The 24,454-nt window shown below is 37.5% G+C and overlaps 1 protein-coding gene across 1 annotated transcript in view; it reads left to right on the forward strand.

The window, feature by feature from the left end:
• Window positions 1-23,758, forward strand: part of LOC306852013 (bifunctional heparan sulfate N-deacetylase/N-sulfotransferase 2-like) — a 71,531-nt gene extending 47,773 nt beyond the window's left edge. Inside the window, exons 2-14 of the mRNA XM_079388578.1 lie at window positions 11,212-12,628; window positions 15,053-15,140; window positions 15,227-15,381; window positions 15,477-15,662; window positions 16,937-17,065; window positions 17,179-17,361; window positions 17,777-17,873; window positions 18,230-18,353; window positions 19,003-19,177; window positions 19,475-19,645; window positions 20,748-20,857; window positions 21,134-21,236; window positions 21,969-23,758. Coding sequence (XP_079244704.1) covers window positions 11,594-12,628; window positions 15,053-15,140; window positions 15,227-15,381; window positions 15,477-15,662; window positions 16,937-17,065; window positions 17,179-17,361; window positions 17,777-17,873; window positions 18,230-18,353; window positions 19,003-19,177; window positions 19,475-19,645; window positions 20,748-20,857; window positions 21,134-21,236; window positions 21,969-22,094 — 2,682 coding nt within the window. The 5' untranslated portion in view covers window positions 11,212-11,593 and the 3' untranslated portion in view covers window positions 22,095-23,758. The remainder of the gene's footprint in view (window positions 1-11,211; window positions 12,629-15,052; window positions 15,141-15,226; window positions 15,382-15,476; window positions 15,663-16,936; window positions 17,066-17,178; window positions 17,362-17,776; window positions 17,874-18,229; window positions 18,354-19,002; window positions 19,178-19,474; window positions 19,646-20,747; window positions 20,858-21,133; window positions 21,237-21,968) is intronic.
• Window positions 23,759-24,454: the final 696 nt, after the last annotated feature.

A 24,454-nucleotide genomic window follows, 5' to 3' on the forward strand; every position in this document is an offset into this window, starting at 1 on the left:
CATCTGTCTCTTATACCACAAAGAGAGTTTTTAAAATGCTAGAAATTCCGGCAAATTCCAGTAAACATCAAGGCAAGATGCCATAAATGTGTTCAGAATGGCTGGACTCTTCAGGCAGATGATATTTGTGCAGATCTCCCTGCAGGGTTGGGTGTTTAAAAATACCCATAATTCTAATGTTCTTTGAGTTTGCCAATTGTTTATATACTAGCCTGTCAAATTACAGATGAGTTTCACCGTTGGGTAAACAACACTGTTTAATGGAGCTGCTTATTTCAGTGGCAATGCTTATATTTTGTATGCAAACACATTTCCTTGGAATATTGATGCAGTTTATCATGAAGGTATGGATTTTGAGGCTTTTCGTGAATTTAACCCTGGGATACCATCTTCTAATTGTGGCACCAAATGCTGTAACTGCAATTTGTTTTTGTACATTTTCAAGTGACTTAAAAACAGCCACAAGCGGTTATTAAAAGGACATGTGTACTCTTCTGTATTCCTCCAATCAGTGTTATTGACCTCATAAATATGCAAATAAGAATATTAAACTGGGGTTTACAAATGCACAGTGTGAAATCTTGAAACCTGAATATCTAGGATTAATTACTAACCCAAGGGAAAATGTGAACAGTGTGAAACAAGATAACTCGGGATTATGTTTATGCATTACATTTTTAGCATTTATTTACTGGCAGACAGGAAAGTGGGATAGAGAGAGGGAATGCGATCAGGACGTGACGTGACCCAGACTGAGTTTGAACATAAGATTTTATGTTTTAGGGGAAAAATGACTCATTACAACCTCATGATCTTTCAGAAATCATTATAATATGCTGATTTGGAGCTCAATAAACATTTCTTATCAATGTTGAAAACAGTTGTGCTGCTTAATATTTTTGTGAAAACAGTTACATATTTCACAGAATTCTTTGATAAATAGAGAGTTTTAAAGAACAGTATTTATTTGAAATTGAAATATTTTCTAAAATTATAAATGTCTATACTGTCACTTTTGCATCCTTGCTAAATCAAAATATTCAGTTTCTTAAAAAAAAAAAAAAAATCTTATTGACCCAAAACTTTGAAACGGTAGCTTAGTGGGCATCCTGAGTAAGTGCACTACTTCCAAACCACAGCTATAATAAGTGTGAAAAGCCCATTTTAGTCAATTGCTGTCCTGAATGATCTGCATTTCCCAGCTGTGTGACCCATGATAGACTGGCTGACCCTTAGATAAGCTCCAGTACCTGTCTGGCCTACCATATTCACTCGTAGCATGCAAGAAAAGGCGCTCTGGCCTTTCCTCTGTCGCTTTGTCTTTAAAGGAAATCCTAATTTCCCTTAACAGAGGCCTTGATTTCTAGAGCTGCAGAGAAAACCACCCCATGGCTGCATGATCTTCCAATATAATCCAGGCTTTTTTGCGAAGAAAGTGAACTTTGTGAAACTCCAGAGTCAGTTTGTTTTCATGTGCCCATGGCGGTTGATTAAAATTCTCAGGATGAGGTTTAAAATGGATGCCATTTAAAAGCCTTTGTAGGAGATTGATGTCTTGCTGTTGTTGTTCTGTGTGTGTGTGTGTGTGTGTGTTTTGCAGTCTTTTGCACTTTTATTTTAAGTGCATTCAAAGGGACGAGGAGATAGCGCTTACCACCCCTAAAGGTTTAATCACAGATAACATTTGAATTTGAATGGCTGGTGAGAGGATATCATTTCCCCTTCTCAGAGGTTCAGCTCTTAGCTTTGGGCTCTTAGAGGTGGTTCAGGGATTTTGTCGAAAGAGAGTCTCTGAACAATTGCACTTTGAGTGCATTTTATGCCTTTGTGCTCAAGGCTGCTCACATCGCCACTAACACTTGACATTTTGAATGTTAACCAGTTCCTGTGAAAACATTTCAGATCCGACAAAAAAAAAAAAAAAAATTATCAGCTTATCCAAGAGTGTGTGCGGAGATTTACGCAATGTCACGTGTACATTTTTGGCATAGACTGTCATGTTAGTGTTGATGTATTTGTTATTTGTGGCAGAAAATTATTTTTAAACTTGTTGAGCAGTTGTCTCCAAAAGATGTTTCCATTGTTGTGATGATTACAGCTGAAGTAGTGTGTGAATTAAACCGACTTTTAGGGATGTTGACTCTTTTTAGAGCCCACCCAAGTGGCCTTTTAGCAGCTCTAGTACAAAAAATACAAAAAAAGTCTGTGTATCAAAAAAGAGCCGTTCCATTTTGGTGACTACAATAAATTAAATTGCCAAAAGTGATTTTATATACACAGATGGGATGGCATATTAAATGCAAAAGAAGTGTCTACTTTAATACTTCAAATAACCTTTGTGAAAAAAGTCTAAATTTAGGTGAAATAATGTACCATTGTCATTCAGTGTAGCATGAAACTTGTACCTGTAAAATATATAACAAGAAAAAGTGATTATGCTAAATTATTGTATTTTAAGTCATTTTAAAAACTTGGGGTTTGAAGGATAGTTGCAAAGATTTAAAATCACGTTTCGTATTTTGGGGCTGAAATGTGATCCTTAAATAGTCTTTTAATCTCATATATTAATTCTTGTTCTCTTTTTTTATTTTTATATTTTTGGGGATAAAAACTTTTATGCTGAATTACATTTTTCCTCTATCGTGGTAAAAATGCATGTTAGTCATTTGTTTAGGAATAATACAATTAAACAGGACTAATTCTCATGTACGAAAAAAAAATAAAGCTGGATTGCATGACAAACCCCTTTTTCGTCTTTGAACTCTGGAGTGTCTCATTTAAGAGAGTAACTGATTGGACGAAAAAATGAGTAGTGCAGGATGAGTCATCAACATTTTTGGTCCATTGTCTCGAAAGAGAGACTATAAATTTAAAATGCATAGCTTTTTGAGAACTCTTTCTGTTTCCATGATTACCACCTCAGGCCAACGCCACCTCTACCTCTGCCCACCAATGTCTGTCTGACTAATCTTAACTTGACTAACTTGTGGCTACTGAAACTTTTGAAAACCATGTTGACACAAACGATATACCCATTTTTTAAAATAATATTTATGTTTAAGATTCCTTCCAACCTTCTGTTTTGACTCCCTTTTTGGGGGATGGTGTTAAAGCCTTAATTAAGGGGATCAAACATTAATCCCCCTCATAATTCGTACCCTTCTCTGAAGAGATTTACAAGTAGCTGTAAATCTTTGATTTACAATGCAAATTTACTAGCGGCCCATCTGTGCTTTATCTTTTTTAATATGTCTGTTGCCATAGAGGATTTATGAACTGTGTACTTTAATTTCCTTTTTGTTTTCTTTCAGCAAGTTTGGCCAGCTTCTTTTGTCCTTCAGCATAGTGTTCATGGCATTTGACCACAGAAAATTACTTTTCCATTAGCATTTTTTCTCTTGTTATGTGACATTCATAAACTTTTCATTCAAAAACTCATCAAAAATACTTGGCCTCACATCATTCAAGACAAAAAAACAATTATGTCGCTCTGTTGAGAATCCTTTTTTTTCCCCATTTTTTTTTTTTTATGAATTCACTTTCTTCCTTTAAATGTAAAACCTTCATTTAGGTTGTTATTTATGACAAATGTCATGCATTGCAAGTTTAATATTTCATATTTGATGATCATCACACTGGTAATCAGCATGGGACTTTTTCACGCAGTTAGAGATGTTATCTAATCTTAGACATACAGTACATGCACATACAGAGCTGCTAATCTTGTTCTACTGCAGAATCATGTTAAACTTGATTTATTTTCCCCTTGTTATCTGTCTTCTCTCTAGTTCTGTTCCAGAACCTTGAGCTGTCTCCATACCTAGTGCCTGCTGTACATAGGCAGCATCATGGAACCTGATATAATTGGCTGATTTAAAACACCCTGCATAGGCAGCGACTCTCTTAAGTCACTCATAGCTCAAATAACACCGATAGTGAAGAGCATGCAAGATTCATCCAACCCTTAAAGTCCCAGAGTTTGACGTTAGCAGTCACAATCAGGCAATATTTTTCAATGTAGCAAGCATATTCTGCTTATGCTGTCTCTAGTGATTCTGTAAGCACAAAATACATATAAGTAGACATTTTGGGTGAAATAGTGCATTTTAATAATATTAAACTACTGTTAGTGATGCTGAATAACATATTTCACAATTGTAATGCATTTTGGATTGGCTTTTTTTGTGAAGGATTCATGCAATACTGTATTTTTGCCGAAGAAATTATCTTAGAAAATATAATTAAGCTGCCTACCAGTGCTGTTAACTAACAAATAAATAAACATTTTTGTTAATTGAAATAAGACATAAATATTAGATGGAATATTTTTTTTATATATTTTAATTTGTAATTAAATAAACCAAAAAATTTTAACTTAATAATTAAAACTATTTAGAAATATTATAAACCAATAGTAACAATAAAAATATATATTTTGTACAATAATAAAAAAAAACAAATTCAGAATAATTAATAAAAACTATTTAAAAAAATACTAAAATGATGTGGTTGCCTAATGTAAAATGTCTACTTTGGTATCTCACTAAGTTTTGGATCATTTTTTCACTTTTTCACATTCTTTTTCCCTCTTCTCTTTCTTTTTTCCTTCTTGCTTTCTCTAAATCATTAAACCTGATTATACAGGGTCAATGGCTTGAATTGATTGACTGCTGATTTCTATCAACTCCCCCTGGCTGTGAGCTGGACACGTTGCGCTATAAATCAGAAAAGTCAAGCCATTCTAGCTAATAGAATATCCTAACTCGGACTCAGCTATAAAAGGATTACAGTTCTTCATCTGTCCCCTCCTAAGCCCGATCTGAACCGCCGAGAGGCCGTTAGCATTCAACCTCAGAGAAATCCAACTCTTAATACAATATCCCAGAGATGGAGGGCGCAGAGGAGGGGCGGAGTGATTGATCCATCACCATGGAGATTTTGTAAAGGAGGAAGGGAAGCTAAAAGCAAGAAGATTGAAATTGATTTTAGTTCTTAATGCTGCGCTGAGCTTGATTTATATTCCTCTGATGGAATGATTACCTGCTACGCTTGTCTTTTGTTTGTCTGCATTAATGTGTTTATGAGGGACTATTGAGAAGTGGGGAGAGATACTGTCAGTTGCTCCGTCTGTGAATGGGGGCTGACAGCTCTAATAGCGGTTTGTTTGTTTTTTGTCTGTCTGAGGGAGTGTTCTCCAAAATGGATTTGACAGCCGTTAAGGGTGTGTACGCTACTCTGGTCATCTTTCATTTGACTGACAGCTGTATCGGGACGGGGAGGTAGACATGGGTGGGGTGAATCGTTGCGGGCATTGACTCCTGTGTAGGTTCCACTGAAATATTCGTGACCTTGTGGCTACGTCTCCACCGCAGGCTTGTTCTGGCACAGGCAGCTACTGAAAGACCCCGGGGAAGATACCCTCCATCATGCCTGAGCTAGTATTGATTTGGATGCAATGTCTCGCATAAATATGAAATGGTGTTCTATTCCCTGCACAGTTAGACAGGATGAGTCGTATTCAGGAATCTGCCCATGTGGAAACTGAAGTCTTCCTGAGCATGATGTGCCGTGTGATTGCGTCCATTAAGGATGTCGGAATACACAAATTTTGGTTTAAATTAAATAAGAATTTCTATGGTGTTGATAAAAGAGGTGCATTCACCACTCAAGTACAGCAGTCAAGTCGGTCCGGTTTTGAATATGCAGTCAAACCAGCTGTGACAAAACTATTGCTGTGTTTGTTAATTTCCAGGAAGAAAGATAGGAAGATGATTTATTAGAAAGCTAGTCTTAAGGAACAATTCTTATTATTATTGAAAAAATGTTGTGGTTCTTAGTATTTTTTTCTGGAAACAGTGCTACATTATATTATTTCATGATGCTTTGATTAAATAGAACAGTATGTGAATTAAAAAAAAAAAATGGCTGGCCTTTGTTTCCCTCTCATGGTTCGCACCAATGAAGTGCCTAAAATGTAATAGAGAAATATGGGATGTTAGGCGTGGCAAGTAAATATTAATTGGGGTCTTACTGTGTTTCAGAGAAATTAAGCAAAAGAGTAGTGGGGTGGAAGGTAAAAAGAAAGAACAACAATTTCTGAACAAAGTTGGGAAGAGGGGCAAAAAAAATCGAACAATATTTACCTTTGAACAAACTCCAGTGTCTTTGTAGCTTTCTCTTGGTTTTGTAAGTTGAAGACTTCAATACTGATCATCCAACCTCCAATTGTGACTTTGTTACCAGCAACTGATGCAGACAACAACAATAGTTAATATTCAGAAACATTACAAAATATTTGTATCAGCCTACACACGGTAACTACAAAATACAGACAATCTTTAAGGTTCTCTCTGACAGAATAATAAAATGATTATGGTATAACTGTTTGCATAACTTTAGTGCACATTTCAATAAACCGCACAACAAATGGTAAAATAAAGCCCAATCTATCACATAGCGTTTACAAAAAAAATTCAATGGATGATCGCATATACCATGGACATTTGATTAGCTTGCAAAATAGCAAAAGTTAAACTCAAATGAACGAGCTTGCTTAGCTGATTTGTTTACCGGATATGAAAAAATTAATAAATAATTAACTGTTATTGGTAACTTCATTCAATAAAAAGAAATAACAGTGTGTAAATAATTTCACAGGCTAAAACTGACTTTGAAAAAAATTGCAATTACCTTAGTTGGCGAATAGAAAAGCAGCCGGTACGCCGTCCATTTCGATGCTGGCAGCTCACAAAAATCATCTTTAGTTCTGCTTCTTATTCTTCTTTCTCTCGTTAATAAAATATTTTAGATCAGTAATTTAAAACCTGCGCGAGTGCACACCTCTTGACTGTTGATGGGAGCTGATGCGTCGTGGGTTTGCTCAGATGAGTTATGAGCGGGCTCAACGACGTCACACATCTGACTAGACTAAAAAATACTGTATTATACCGTTAAGATTGAACAGTAGCTTGCTGTTAATATTTTTATCATCATTTACAGTATTTAACTGTATTTACATAGAACGGTACATTGCTGTAGAAAATGCCCTGTATTTTTTCAGCTATTTTTTACAGTGTAGAGTTCAGCATGTTTCATAAAATATATATTTTATATAAATCATTTTCATAAACCTGTATAACTTTTTTTTTTGGTTTCACTTTTTAAACTTTTTTTTACTTCAACAATAATCTGCCATGGGTCTTTAAAATGAGACCAAACGTAAGTGTGTGCTCCCAAGCTTCACATTTTTATGACCATTTTTTGACATTTTTGTCCACTATGGACCTATGTGTAACTTTTATTTTTTTAATTGATGCACAAGGGTTAAGAGTCTGATAAATGACCTCAGGGTAAGCAGAGCACCATTCCAGTGTTATGGTAAAAGTGGTACAACTACAAATACAGTATGTACATACCAGCTTTGATATTCCCTCTATGGACATGCTGACCCATGTCCTTTCCTGAAAAACCCAAACATGCACACCATCCCTCTTACTTCCACTCTTTCACCATCAATTATTTTCACCTTCTCTCAGCTCTCTGCAGCTCATCATTTCAAAAAGAAGCCCTTCATCATGTTGAGAGTGTGTATGTGAATTGCCGGTATAAGACAGCATTAGCTTGGGCCCAGATGAAAACACACTCTTGGCAGGGGATTGGTGAATATCGGCTCTTGAGGTGCTGAAGATGTTTTTTATGTGGTGGTCAGATTACTGTGTGTGTGGAAAAAAATCTGACTGAGCCTGCAAAAGCCAAGTTAAAGTCAACATCAAACGGCATTCGCAACCCATATTTCTGGGTGAAACCGGATATTCGAAAATAAAAAAAATGTACTTCAAATATGTTTTACTCTTTATTTACCCTCGTCTTTCTCTTTCATGCACTGTTACACTCTCATTCCGTCTGGTGGGCACATTTATCTTTTATGTGACCTTATCTACATACTGCTGTTTCTCATAAACACCTCACAACAGTTATCTTACTGTAGATTACCTAATTCTACTTCCTCACTTTCACAGTAACACATTATCTCTTACTAAATCTTTTCCTTTCTCACACTTTTGGAAGTCTTGTGATGAATAACCTAACTAATGGAGACCTATTTAACTGTAATATTCCACTGTTAAATATTTATCAGTAGTTAATGAGAGCAGTTATCTCTACTTTTTAGAAGATAGAGAGATGGAAGATTAAACTTAATCATTGTTCTGTAACATTTGCCATCTGCTATTTTTTTTCCTGCTCTTGTCCGTCATGCCTGCAACAATAACAGTGTTTTTTTTGTTTTTTTTCAAATGAAATGTGCTGCCATGCATCCTTCTGATTCTCCAGACCCATTTTTCTAAATGGCTGTTTGTGTTTTTATTTAGGGTCTGGGAAGTCTGGAGCCTGCAGAATCTCTTTAAAATGGCTTTTTATCTCTTTTAGTGATTGTGTAGGCTATTGTGTGCCTCCAGTTAATGCATGTAGTTGGACTTGGCGATTATTGGTTAGCACATAAAATAATACATTTAGCTATGGAACTCACATGTTTTACCCATCTTTCTTCTTATTTTTTGTCCTCTCGCTATGTTATGAATAAAAATGTAAAAAACAGATAAAAAAAAAATCCTGCATGTAGTTGTAAAATATACTGTCCAATACAATAAAAACAATTAATATAAAACTATAGATATTTTGTTTTATTTTAAAAGATAATGCATAATATATTTACAATGGTTTTAGTGGAGGCATAGCACTAGTTAGTTGAATATGAATAGATATATTATGAATAGATAAGATGAAAAATGAAAATGAACAAAAATAAACATTGTAAATTAAAAGTAATGTATTTTAATTATTTTTTTAACTGTGTAATGTATGTAATTTTATTAAAGCAAAATGCCTTCTAGCCTTTCCTTAGCTCAAACAGTGGAGGGATGGTATTAGCAATGCCAAGGTAATCATTTCAATTCCCTGAGAAAGCACAAACTGCTAAAATATGTTCCTTGAATGCAATGTAAATCACTTTCTGCCAAATGTATAAATGTAAATGCAAAAAAATATCCACAGTATAGTGTAGTCTCTCTTTTTTCTAGCAGTGTAGCCTGTAACCTTATTTCTAATATGCCTCAAGCTTTTATGAATGGCTTTTCTTCATCTGTTAAGTGACTCGTCTTATTAATACTGAGACGCAATTGTATGAATCACAGCTCTAGCAGCTCCTGCTGAATTCATTGTCCTTATGTTACCTTGGGATCAAGTATCAGCCAGAGGGCATGTGACACTTTGTCTTTATATAAAGCCAGTAAGACATTCCACAGAGCCATTGGTTTCCAGCAGTCATAAAGAACAGTGTCCCATAGAGCTGTTCTCCTGTTGGCCAGACACACTGACAGAGCAGAAACCCTATTGGCCAGGGTAGTGATTTCATAGAGGAAAGAAAGAAACCGTAAGTCAACACTTAAGTCAAACGGAATATGTGTGCCGAATCATTCAAAGTGTTTCCGAGTGCTGTGGGAAGAGAGTGCGCTAAGGACTCTTGGAGAATGTCATCTGCTTATGCATGTCGTGACGCTGGCGGCCCTCAGGCACCCCTCAGGCTGAACTGATCCTGCCCTTCTGTGTTAGACTCTGTAGAGCTGCACTACAAAGCTCTCGCTCCACGCTGTGGTCACAGGCTGCACTGCTTCTGTTCAAATCATCTCCAAAAGCCTCTTTGACTAGAGTCCATGCAACAAAAGCTTACATATGAAGTAAAGAAACATTCTCAGATAAGGCATCAGCATTGTGGTGCATTTTATTGCTATCATGTTCAGCTAAATTCTGTATCAAAGTTATTCTTGGCAACTGGAAAGATTCATTTACATGCTATAATGTAATATAAAACTGCTAAGTCAGCTTATGTTTTATCTCTGAAATTCTTCATGCTCAGCCGTTCTGAGATGAATCATTGAAACTGGTGCAGAAACGGCTTGACATCCAAAGCTTGTTCTGCACTTTTTAACTAATAAAGGCATTGAGAAAATTTTAAGCCATTACTTAATGGAAGCTTAATGCAGTGTGTCAAACTTAATGATTTTTCACTGTGCCTCTTGAATACAGGCGCCCTAAAATTACATTTCATTTTTTTTTAGCTCATTCGAATGAAGGTAATGCTAGCAAGGGTTAATATTGCAGCATTAAAGCTGATAATGCCAGTGGCAGTGACTTGTTTGGGTTGTCGCTTGGCCTACTTAGCTAGAACTCCCATTTCTCATGGCATCAGGTTTCTCTACAGGTGCAATTTGGATTGACCAAATGTAATCGCATGATATTGAGGTCACCACTTAGCTTATGGTAAACAGACCATGTCCCATACTAACATTTCACACTTGATGCCCTCTTCATTTGTATACATATACACTAGCACTCTCGCACATTTCCAGTTACACCTGAAAGCCTATATCGAGGGAGCATGACTAAGGAGGTGGAGTTATTTTGGGATCCCTGGGAAAAGGTCTCATGTAGACGGTAAGGGAGATTTGATGATGGGTACATTGAGTGTTAATGGGGCAGGGGTGTGTTTTTGTGAGTATGTGTATGAGTACTTGTGTGTCATCTAATGGAAAAATCAGAAGATGGCTTGTCTACATTACTCTCTCTGTGGAGATACTGTGTGGTCCCTTCTTTTCTTTGTTGACCCCTGGGATGGGGAGAGGCTGGAATTTCGACCTGGGGTTTCAGAGGTTAGGAGAATGCATGGTACAGTTCAGATAGCAACACGACTCCATTCTGTAATTCCCACGTTTATTTTGTGACTCTTTATGTGAGTGTTTATGTACTGGGTGGATTACCTTTTTATGCTATCCTCATGAGTATGTATCTAGAGCTTATCCAGAGTCTAGACGTTGTAAAAATGTCTCGTCTTAATATCATTTAAAGGATTAGCTTACCCAAAAAATAATTTTGTCATCAATGAGTGTTTACGTACATATCTTAACCTTATGCCTAAAAATCTGACAGTTTGTAAGGTCATACATTAATTAAATGCATTAAACAGTGCTGTTACTCATCATATGCTACATGATTTTTTGTGAAATCTGTCTCTGATAGCCCAAAATCTGGCTCTGACTTTTGACGACAAGTGTTAAAAGTTGTGCAGTGTATTCCAGTCTTATGGTATACAAGCTTAGTTATGATCCCTCTAACCTTGTAATTTTTGTTTTTCCCCCATCCTCATTTCTCTTTCAGGATGGACAGGAGGTTCTGCTAGAAAACAATTCTCTCATGCCTTGTGTGTTCAAGCAGATATATGAAGTCACAGAAGGTTTTAAGCCAAAGCAACGACACCCTAAAGAACAAACAAATGAGCTGTCTTTTCACATGGATGCCTCCAGCTACTAACGCATAGGGTTGATATATGGACGAGAGGAGTACTATACAAAAAGAGAGACACCGGAGCGGCGATTCCGTCGCAGGCTATGGGGGCCATGGTGACCTAGAGTCAATAGTCGTTTCCTGGCAGGACAACTTGATTCCTGTTTAATCCCTGCTTGCTCTTGTCTTCTACCTCCCTACCAGAGTGAGGCGCCACCCTCTCTCTGTTCCTACCACCCTCTTGGCCAAAACAGCTATGGCTGGGGTGAGGATGTTGGCACGAGTAATCAGGCACCAGGGTCTCCACCGCCTGATCTTTGCACTCATCCTCTTCTGTCTACTCTCCATGGCTTACTTGGCTTATCACGTCAGTGCTGGACCCAAGATCAAGGAGGCCACTGTGCCGTTACCACTGGGGGACTGTGTAGCTACATCAGTAGTTGGTGGCGGACAAAGGACTCCACTGTTCCTGCCATCACAGGTCAGCCAACGGCGACACTCGGCGAGGACAGCAGACACCTCTCGGACGGAGCCTGTGGTGTTACTCTTTGTAGAAAGCATCTACTCCCAACTTGGACAAGAGATCGTAGCCATTTTAGAGTCAAGCCGCTTTCATTACCACACTGAAATTGCACCGGGGAAGGGGGACATGCCTCCTTTGGCTTGGCGAAGTCGTGGCCGATACACCCTCATCGTCTATGAGAATCTGCTCAAATACGTCAACTTGGACTCATGGAACCGCCAGTTACTGGATAAATACTGCCAAGACTATGGAGTGGGAATCATTGGCTTCTATCGGGCAAATGAAAACTCCCCATCCAGTGCTCAGCTTAGAGGCTTCCCTCTCTTCTTGCGTTCAAACCTGCCACTTTGGGATTACAAAGTCAACCCTGCTGCACCCCTGCTCTACATCACCAAACCTAATGAGCTGGAACCTGGCCCTTTACCGGCAGACAACTGGACCACCTTCCTGTCCAACCACAGCACTTATGAACCTGTGCTGTTAGCTAGCCCCAGACCAGCAGAACCCAATCAGCTCCCAACACACTCACACCAACAGAGAGCTCTGCTGGCTACAGTTATGCAGGACCTAGGTCTTCACGATGGGATCCAGCGGGTGTTCTTTGGAGGTAGCTTGTCTTTTTGGCTGCACAAGCTGCTGTTCGTGGATGCTGTGGGTTATTTAACAGGCAGAAGGCTCAGCCTCTCGTTGGACAGATTTTTGCTTGTGGATGTGGATGACATCTTTGTTGGGAAGGAGGGGACACGCATGAAAGTGGCAGATGTTGAGGTACGAGCCTTAAAGTTATTGGATATACTCACCAAGTGTGATTCAATTTATTCTTTCTTTTCCAGGTTTAAGACATGGAGTGCTTGCCAAAACTACCAGCACTGATACTGTTAGTCATATTAAGTGACAGGACTATATGATTTGGGGAAAAAAAATTGGATCACAATTTTTGATTGAAAAAAAAAAAAAAAAGTATTTGCTTTGTGAAATGTGATTTTTTTAAAAAAAGTTTCAGGTTTGCTGTACTGCACAATTTGACCCAAATGTTTCTGATTATGTATGAACATGACTATAAAAAAAATATGATATGAAAATGTATTATTGTAATATTTCACTGTAAAATAATGAAAATCATGTAATCATTTACTCACCCTCGAATTGTTTAAACACAAGTTTGTTTCTTCTGTTAAACACAAAAGATTTTTTTCTTAAGTTGACCGTCCCCATTGACTTTCATAGTATTTTCTTCCATATATGCAAGTCAATGGGGACCATCAACTGTTTGGTTACCCATGTTCTTCAAAATATCTTCTTTGTGTTCATCAAAAAAAGAAACTCATACAGGTTTGGAATAACTTGAGGGTGAGTAAATGATGACAGAATTTTCATTTTTGGCTGAACTATCCCTTTAAGATTTTGATTTGTTTCCCCCATAGTAGCCGATGAAAAACCTATCCTCATAGACTTGCATTGAACCAAAGAGTTCAGACTTGTGGGTGGCTGTTATGACTTGTCAATCTGCAACCACCTAGCAACTGCCCAGATCACCCTAGCAACAGGCAAAACCACATGTCTCGGCAACCACCATTTACATTTTTATAAGAAAATGTAAAAATAAAATCTTGTTTGTTGATATGAAACCGTCAGTTTGTGGGGTTGATAGGGAATCAGACATCAGTCAGACCTGACCCAGTTTGTCTTCCATCAAAGGTATCTTTTGTTTGAATAATCCGAACTCTTTATTCTCAGAGCTTCTCTCTGACGGCCGTCACACTCCCAGAGCTCCTCCATGACTGAATTGAAGCTAATAAATTAGCACACTTAATATGGATCAGGGAGATGTATTCTCTCTCTGACGTTGTTTGTAGAGAGCCGTGATTATTGTGCGAGAGGGCGAGCTTGTTTGTAATGCAGTCTAGCATGGTGTTCTTCTTTCACCATCTCTCTCTCTCCCCCTCTCCCCCATCTCCTGAGAGTGAAAAAGGCTCTCGCTGAAGGCTAGCATGGGGCTAATTAGACTGGCTCACTTTTTAATTTGAGTAGATAAGTTCTCATAGGGGGTTCTTTGTGGCCCACCCCACCAAAAGCAATGTCATGCCTGAGGTTCTCTCTCTTTCCCTTGCTTTTTCCCCCCTGGTAAGAGCTATGATTTTTCATTTTGTTGAGGGAAGTTGTGGCCTAATGGTTAGAGAGTCGGACTAGTAATCGAAAGGTTGCGAGTTCGAGCCCCCGGCCGGCAGGAATTGTAGGTGGGGGGAGTGAGTGTCCAGCGCTCTCTCCACCCTCAATACCACGACTGAGGTGCCCTTGAGCAAGGCACCGAACCCCCAATTGCTCCCCGGGCGCTGCAGCATGGCTGCCCACTGCTCCGGGTGTGTGTTCACGGTGTGTGTGTGTGTGTGGATTTGTTCACTACTCACTGCTGTGTGTGTGCACTTGGATGGGTTAAACGCAGAGCACCAATTTCGAGTATGGGTCACCATACTTGACAATACGTCACGACTTTAGACTTATCTTTTGTTCTATCCTTATTACTTCTTTTCACCCTTTATCTTCCTTGCCTTTCTTGTCTCTGCAAAATCTGCCCTCTTTTGTCTACCTCTTCTCCTACCTGCATCTGTATAATATCAAAATAATATACTTGATATAACTACGACTGCCGGTATTGCTGGTAGACAATGTGATGGAAGAAATGTCAACCTGAAACTTTTATACAATGCAAGATATATTTGTGTGGCTATCAGAACCACTTTATTTTTTACACCTGGGGAAATGTACACTGAATAATGCAAAAATAGAGGGCAAAATGTGTCCAACTCCAGATGAGGAAGAACCTGAAATAGCTGTTTACTGTTGTTTATCTTGCATCTGCCATATTAAGACAGAAATGAAGTGATGTAAAGTCACAGCTTTGAATGTGACTTGTCCAATCAAGAGTTTAATGCTTATCCAAAATAGGTTTTAACACATGGTTATTCACTAGATCTACACTTTTCTTTAACTTACAGCAAAAAGGCTAACTGTTCTGCAAGATATCATCACTGTGACTCATATTGTGATATAACATTAATTCCACCCACCCTTAGTTGTACCCAACAGTGGATTCATATACCCTAAAATAATGATGCTCATCAGTCATCATCCTTGTTATTTAGATTATGTATGTTTGCACCAGCTGAGATGTTTTATCTCCCTCCTCACTAGGCGCTGCTTCACACACAAAATAAACTCCGTTCTCTGGTACCTAATTTCACCTTCAACCTGGGATTCTCTGGCAAGTTTTTTCACACAGGTATGATAAGATTGATGGTTGTGTGAATTATACAGATAAAACCTCCACACGCTCATTTATCGTCTCTTTCTGGTCTTGTTCTTCAGGCACAGATGAGGAAGATGAGGGTGATGACACACTGCTTCGACACCGGCAGGAATTCTGGTGGTTCCCACATATGTGGAGTCACATGCAGCCTCATCTCTTCCACAACGTCAGCGTACTCGCAGAACAGATGAGACTTAATAGACAGTTTGCACAGGTCAGAATCTGCCAAATAATATGCTGTTCAATTCTCGATTCTGATATATGATATTGAATTGGTGTTCCATGGCTGTAAAGTAATGTCTCTTTCAGGAGCATGGGATCCCCATAGACATGGGTTACGCTGTAGCCCCCCATCACTCAGGTGTGTACCCTGTGCACAGTCAGCTTTATGAGGCCTGGAAGAGCGTATGGGGCATCAAGGTGACCAGCACAGAAGAGTATCCTCATCTCAGGCCTGCCCGCTACCGCAGAGGCTTCATACACAACGGCATTCAGGTGCGAGCTCAAGTGCACCTACAGTACCTCCAATCAACCATGTGCCTCATGGGGCATTTACATAAGATGTTTGGGTGCGTTCTAGTGTCTAGCAGAACAGCTAGACTAATTGCAACAAAATGTAGCACAGGATGCATGCTGTTTTTAACTTGATGCAATGCTTATGGTGCAAAATGATCAAAAACTGTGCAACGCAGTGGATAAAGGCATCCCGTGTGAATGCATGTGACTCAGCTGAGGTGCTTTTAAAGGAAATTAATTTAAAGACGTGTGTAATGATTGCTGTCTAACAGCTAATGCATGCAGCATGCTGTCAACAATGGCAGGTATTAATGTGTCAGTTATAAACTGTAACAGTTCTGCCTTTTGGCTATGCTGACACACCTTAATTCAGAACAAATATGTTTGGTATCTTTTCCTGCATGGAATATCTTTTTAAAAATAATGGTATCACTTTACATTAAGGTTTTATTTAATCAAAATTAGTTCATTCATTAAGTATCATACAGCATTTCTTAAAAAAGGTTAATGGTCAACATTTTGGAAACATTAAGATTTTCTTAATTTTTTTAAAGACATCTAATGTTCACTAAGACTGAATTTATTTGTTTAAATTACAATAATTCAAAATATTACTGTATTTTTTTTTTAAAACATATCTATTTTAATATATTTTAAAATGTGCTTAAATATATTCATATAAGGGCAAAACTGAATTTTTAGCAGCTGTTACTTCTGCTGTGTCACATGATCCTTCAGAAATCATTCTAATATGATAATTTGCTTCTTAATTATTATTGGTGCTCAGTTATTAATAATGGTTTTTATTTTCCTCATTGAACAGTTGGATAATATTTTTGTGGAAAACAAGAAAAAACAAAAATTCAGGATTCTTTGATGTACAGAAAGCTCAACAATTTATCCTTGCTGAAAAAAAGCATTAATCTTTAAAAATATTAAAAATTCATTAATTAAGAAATCTTAATTTGTCTTTTGGCCAGTAGTGTATATACTGATGCATTTTAAGTTAAGTTAACATTTAATGTATTATGAATGAACATGAAGTAGCAATGAGTAATATTTAGAAATTAACATCAACCTAGATTAATAGTTTTGTAAAAAATGGTTCATTTTTAGTGCACAATACCAATGCATTAACTAATTTTAACAAATCAAGCCTTATTGTAAAGTTACTAAAATAGCTTTAAAATTTTCCGTCAAATAATCTGACAAATCGATTTGTCTAGTAAGTTGTGTTTGGCTTTGTGTATCAGGTTCTCCCCCGGCAGACCTGTGGGCTTTTCACACATACCATCTTCTACAAAGATTATCCAGGAGGCCCTCAGGAGCTGGACAAGAGCATTCGTGGAGGAGAGCTGTTTCTTACAGTGCTGCTCAATCCGGTTAGTGTCACACCCGCAACAACACATTAGCCCAGATACAGCCAACACCTAAAATAATGGAGTAATATGTTGTCTTTTTTGACCTACTTGTCCCTGTCCCCTCCCATGCGTAGGTTAGTATATTCATGACTCACTTGTCAAACTATGGCAACGACCGGCTGGGCCTGTACACCTTCGAGTCACTGGTGAGGTTTGTGCAATGCTGGACTCACCTGCGCCTGCAGACTCTGCCTCCTGTCCGCCTCGCTCAGAAATACTTCCAGATTTTCCCTGATGAGAGAGACCCCTTGTGGCAGGTTTGTGTAGGTTTACATTTTAATGCTTATAACTGGGTGAATCTCACAGAGGCTGCCAAAGACATCATATTTTACCCCAAAATCAATCAATAATAATAAAGCATTAAATATTATAATACAATGCAATTCTAAAAGATTTTGCATGTCATTACAACCAACATGGTTCTAAAAAATAGGCTTTTTTTATTAAAAAAAATATATTATTCAATATTTTTTAATTTTTTTTTCCTCATCCATTGGTTATCAAAGAATAATCAACAGGCTCTTTGCAGTACCTGTGGATCCTCTGTTACAATTAAAATGCATGTTTTCATGTTTAGGTGATGAACAGGAAAACTTGTTGCAAGTGATTTATATTAGTCTCATATTAATTTATGCTCACATTATGCTTACAAATACTCTCCCTGATAAACAGAACCCGTGTCATGACAAGAGACACAAAGACATCTGGTCCAAAGAGAAGACCTGTGACAGACTGCCCAAGTTTCTAGTGATTGGCCCTCAGAAGACCGGTAACGAAACCTCTGAATATGATTATTTTAGATATGCATTCTGTTTTGATCATACTGTATACTCAGGGACGCTGCTATGTGTTCTGGGCCCCCTGAACAGCATATTGACTCGGGACCCCCGCAATTGCGTTCCAGGGTGGGTGGCTTGGGGCAGGGTAACAGAAGTGTGTACCCTTGTTGTTTATCAGTCATTAAAACCATTAGAAACTAATAGAAAATGTAATAATAAGCCAGGATTTATGATGTAGAACACTTCATTCCACATAAAAGTCACAGAACACAGAATATTTCCTAGAAATGTGATTAATATTTGATCAAAACAGCTTGATGCAGCGGTGTCATGCTCTTTTTTGCAGGAACCACCGCGCTTCACTCGTTTCTTGCCCTTCATCCTGCCATTACCAGCAGCTTCCCCAGCCCAGTCACCTTTGAGGAGGTGCAGTTCTTCATCGGACCAAACTACCAGCGTGGCATTGACTGGTAACCATGGAAACCCCATCCATATCTCATTTTCTTTGTTTTCAAATCAAATACAAATTTTTGTAAAGCCTTACTAATGACAAAAAGAAGTATTCAGAATTTATCTATTAACTTGCAATCTTTAAAGGAGTGGAAAAATGTTCAAATACTCAACATTACATAAACATTACATAAACACAAGTTTATAAATAAATGGGGTTTCTTTCTTTTTTTGTGAAATTGTAATTTTATGTTGCTATTTGGAGATAGAAAAACACCCACAGATTTAGCAGAAAACATCTGGGTCATATTTGCATGTTCGTCTGTCAGTGGTTTAATTCTAACCTTGAAATCAATATTAGGCATAAGATAATGTCTTTAGAATGATTCATAGTGTCCATGTGAAAATATCACCTTACAATCGTTATTGAAAGCAAAAATGCTACAAAATGCACCTCGTATTTTATGAGTGAGTGACTTGCTAGAGCAAAAAAAAGCACTCTTTTTGAAGTCAGCACTCCAAATTTAACAAGAAAAAAGTATTGGAATTATTATGCAAATATGATGCAGTGAATTAAAATAAACAAAATACTTCTTAGTGAATTCCTCTCTTAATCTTTTATTGATATTGGATTTGCCTTTTATGTTAATTCTGTCTGTCTTGTCTCAGGTACATGGATTTTTTCCCCGTACCCTCAAACGTAAGCACAGACTTCCTGTTTGAGAAGAGCGCAAACTACTTTGACACTGAAGTTGCCCCGAAGAGAGCAGCCGCCCTGTTACCAAGAGCCAAAATCATCTCTATACTCATCAACCCTGTTGACCGCGCGTATTCCTGGTACCAGGTGCGTTTGTATAGCTTAGCTGGTTAGTTCACATGAATCAGTTAACCCCTGCTGTTAGATGTCGTAACTACACCGTCTGATGTAAAATTGACTTTTAGCTCTATTGGAAATTAAAAAAAAGAACTTCGAAAACACAGTAGATTTCAAATCAACATGGAACCTGCACCAGCCAATCAACTGCCATTGAGATGAAGAGAAATGCTAATGGATGGCATTTTCCAGATATTATTGACTTCTATAGCAACACATCCAATGAAAACTACAACTGTTTAATTTCACTTCTGTCACTCTCTGTAGCATCAGAGGGCTCATCAGGACACTGTGGCGCTAAACTACACGTTTCATGAAGTGATCTCTGCAGGGCCGTTGTCCCCCGCAGCTCTGCTGTCTCTGCACCGCCGCTGCCTGCAGCCTGGAGCCTACAGCAGCCATCTGGAGCACTGGTTACACCACTACCAGCCCAGCCAGGTGTGTACACACACACCTACAGCTGACTTCTGGAACTTGTTACACTATTAACCTAGCCAGGTGTGCACACAAAAGATCTGTCTCTTAAAAGAACTCTTTTCATCTTAGTCAGCAGCTTTGACATGCTATAATGTAACTAACATTAATTTCAGTCTTGGTTGATGATTGGTTGACAAAGTTCAAAACATGCCTAAATAATAGCAACCTTATTTAGACACACAACATAGCTGGATACTGTCTTTATCACTGCATGGCTCTCATAAAGCTGTTAATGTTTAATGGCAAATAGTACAAAACAAAAATATTTTTACACCGTTTTACCGATAAAATATTTTAGAGCTTGGCATAACTAGAACACTACATTCAAAAGCAGTGTTGGTAAGATTTTTATTGTTTTTGAAAGAAGTCTTTTATGCTCACCAAAGCTGCATTTATTTGATCAAAACTACAGGAATATTGTGCAATGTTATTGCAATTTAAAATAACTATTTCAATATATATAATTATTCCTGTTTTTGCAAAGCTGATTTTTTTAAAAGCAGCCATTATTACAGACATCAGTGTAATTTCAACCTTCGCTTTGAACACAGTTGTCCTGCATAATTTTTTTCTATAGGATTCTTTGAATGGAAAAACAAAAAAATCAAAAGAATCACATTTGTTTAAAATTGAAATATGCTGTAATATTATAAAGGTCTTTACTGTCACGTATTTAAAAAAAAAAAAAAAACAGTGACCCCAAACTTTTCAAAAGTAGTGTAAATTGTTATTCGTTTACAGGTCTTTTTCCATTTTTTTAAACTGTTTTAGCTTGTTTTGATACTTGTTTTGTCTTATTTCAAGTTACTGAAGTAATCTTGAAGCCCCCTTGTTAGTTTGCTCAGGCCCCCTAGTGGACTCCAGGGCCCTGTTCATAAAACTTTACAATATATTGAGAAATAACTTAGAATATTTAGACATAAATGTGCGCACACACATGCACAAGTTGTAGCTTCAGAGCGCTCTAAGTGAACCTGCACTCGTTCAAAATCACCCCATAACAGTGTTGAGCAAGTGTGTGGAGCTGCATCAGTGTGTGAGACGTGTTTTATCCTGTGAACAGCTGCTGATCGTGGATGGTGTGCAGCTGCGCTCCAGTCCTGCTCAGGTGATGGATGGGATTCAGAAGTTCCTCGGAGTCACACCGTACTACAACTACACACAGGCGCTGACGTATGAGCTCTCATTATTATTATTATTGCACACCCAGGTTCCAAGAGCACGTACTACAACTAGATTTGCTACACAACTGATAGTCTCAGTCCTTGACTCTATTTTATCACCTTTTAATTAAAATACATGTCCTTAAAATTTAATATCACTTTCTAAAAAATAAAAGCATTTAATTGGATTAGATATAAAATATTCCGATTTTTTTTTTTTTTTTTTTTTTTTTTTTTTTAAGTCTTATTATCGGAGATGTAACTAGTTCCTGCTCTCTATTTAAAGGTTTGACGAGAGTAAAGGTTTCTGGTGTCAGAAACTGGAGGCAGGACGTACTCGCTGTCTGGGAAAGAGCAAAGGAAGGAAGTATCCAGAAATGAGCCTGGAGGTACAATTCACTTCTCTACATCAGAGCTCCAGATATGAAGATAAGATGGATATACTGTAACTGAACAAAAATAGCCATTGCGTTTCAGTTATAGCCAGTGATGTTTATTTAGTTCTGTTTTCCTCTCTATAATTGGCTGCAAGAAAGCTGATGGAACGGAATGTATAAGATCTATTTTGAGAGAAATCATGTCATGTGACTTGTTGTTCTTTCTAAGGATCAAATATCAGGATTTGACATTATTCAATTATTAGTCAAAATTATGAGATAAAAAGTATAATTATGAAATAGTTTTTATGAAATTAACTTTGTCTTGATTTTTTTCTTATAAATTCAGTTTCTCTTATCTCATAATTTCAACTCTTTCTCATAATTTTTGCCATTTGTTCAAAGCATGATAAAAATTAAAACTTCTTAATTTTAATGTAATTTTTATCATGTTTTCAACAAAAGTTGATTGACAAAATTATAAAAACAAATAATGAAAGTTATAATTCTGATGTAAAAAGGCAAAATTATGATTTGTTTTTGACATCTCAGATTGACGGTCAAAAAATGACAAGCAAACATAAGATCATAATTTTGACATTTTATCTCATAATTATAACTTTTTGTCATTAATTGTATTTTTTAATTTTGACATGTCATCATTGACTTCTCATAATTTTGAATTTTATAATTGTGTTCCTCCATAAATGTATGTGTAAGTCACTTCATTTTTCCTCTCTCCAGTCGAGGGTGTTTCTGTCGGAGTATTACCGCGAGCAGAACGTGGAGTTACTCAGGATGTTGAAACGTCTGGGTCAGGCTCTGCCCATTTGGCTCAGAGATGAACTGCACAATGCCAGCTGGAGCTGATCAGAACCTGCATAGGGAGAACCACGGCAGAACCCTGCTCCACACAGGAGAACTCAGGGCCCGTGTGCGGCGGGAGCCAAAAGAGGACTGACCCCTCTCATCCTCCATACAGGCTCTGATGGAATAGACGGGCAGATCACGCTGTCAGTCTGAACGAAGCCCTCAGTCACAGGAGAAACCCTCAACCTGGTTATGGGAACTTGTAGTGGACGTTCACAGAGCCATGGATATGGGAGCGACCCGATTGGACAGCTTTAAAAAGACATCTAGAGTGAACTAGCTGTTTTGAAATGCAAATATAATCTTCTAGGAAGAGAGGGAATCGCACAGAACCTCCAGGAGCATTTTGTGGAATTACCCATGAAAAGGAAGGGACTATGAGAGGATTATTTAAATTTGAAAAGTCTTTAACTCTGCTAAGCAGAGAAGTATTTAAATATGTCTCATAAATGTATGCCATCTTGCTGCCTTTCTCAAAACAGTTGCTGTTGAGGTGATTTCTGTTTGACGTCAAAAAACATTGTGCAGCCCAAGAAGCTATAAATGAGATTTGAGGTTCATGTGGCTACTTTTTGTAGATTTTTTTTTTTTAATTTAATGAACTGGGAAAATGTTTCTTTATTAAAATGATAATTTGTGACATTATTGTTCAAAATGTGGGGGGTAGGTAAGAAGCCTCTTATGCTCACCAAGCCTATTTGAGCAAAAATAGTTTAAAAAAGTAATATTTCACAATATTAAACTTTTTTTTCTAGTTTAATGTTTTTTTTCTGTGAAAGCAAGCAGCCATTACTCCAGTCTTCAGCGTCACGATCAAAGATGCTGTTCTGTTAGTCAAGTAACATTTTTCAATGCATCCAATCCAATGTATTTTTTTTTAATAACTAGAAAGTCCAAAAAAAAAACAGCATTTATTTGAAATGGAAATCACTTGATTTATTTAATGCTTTCTTGCTAAATAAGTTATTTATTTATTATTTACAAATTTCCAAAAACTAAAAGCTTACTAACCCCAGACTTTTGAACACTAATGTATGCAATCTGCAGATAATAGCACTGTTCCAAAACCTAGCAAGCATTTCAAGGTATCATAGCTATTTAGGCAGGAAACATAATTATTCTGGTTTTTAATATAACTTTTCAAAACCAAATCATTTATGGAAAAGGCAACTTCAAAAAGCAGTATAGAGTGACCTCAGTGATGCTGATTTAGTATATTTTTCAACATTGTTTTTTTTTTTTAATTAAAACTATTTTGTCCATTATGTAATTCAAAATTGATTCCAATACCTTTGTAATCTTCAGTGTAGAATTGATATTTATGTTAACCAATTCAAATAACTTGCATCATCCACAGTGTTCCATGATAATAGTTTTGTAAGCAGTAGACCCGACGGAAACAAACTAGGTTTAGGAACAGTCCAATATCAGTGCAGAACCAAAGCAAAACGGTTTTTATACGTGCCAAATTAAATTGTACCTGGGAAACCGGTTTTTGTTTTATGGCCAAAATGACAACCATGTTATACTGTATTGAGTGAATGTGCATTGTGTACGTGTACAACAGTTGGATACATAATGAATCAACAGTGATGTGATCCCAAGTCATGTCTGGTGTTCAGTTTAAGTACACACATACTGGGAAATAAAGGCACAGAATGGAGACGGGCATCTCATTTTTCTCTTCAGAGTGTAAATTGAGGTGAACTAGAGGGGTGAGTATCTTATCTGAGCTCCTGCAGTCTGCTTTATCAGCTGAGAGGAAGAGTAGAGAGAGAGTTTGATTAATCACCGCACAGAAACGAGAGACTCGCCCTCCATTTGAGAGCTTTGGGGCCCAGCCGCTCGAATGCAGGAAACAAAGCCCTTAAATAAGACTTTCTCAGGTCCACTGGGAGCCACCACAGACAGTACACTGTGTGCTGGAGGGGAGAGAAGGAAAAATAAATGGTGTGCCCTTCTATAAAGTTCCTATGTATCTGAATGCAGATGCACTATTAATGCAGCAAATGCTGCTTGTATTAAACTATTACTTTGGGGCCGTTTCCTAGTACATCTTTACAGTTGGACACCCATCAAAGCTATAAGCTTCTACATTTCATTCCTTTTACCGTAACAGTGCATGTACAATAACAATGGGAAGGAATTTTTATGGCTGTTTCAAACGGATAGCCCAGTTCTAATTCACAGTACATTAAACATGGACATGTATAGTACATTTCATGGTTATTGGGTCATTAAGCGCAGGTTGAATGCACTGAAGGCTACAACCAGAACACTGAACAAGGAATGGTACAATTCAATTACCTGATGTCCAGATTATAAATAACATGACTCACAACAGTTTATCTAATAACGTG

The sequence above is a fragment of the Barbus barbus genome (genome assembly GCF_936440315.1).
Source record: "Barbus barbus genome assembly, chromosome: 32".
Taxonomy (NCBI): domain Eukaryota; kingdom Metazoa; phylum Chordata; class Actinopteri; order Cypriniformes; family Cyprinidae; genus Barbus; species Barbus barbus.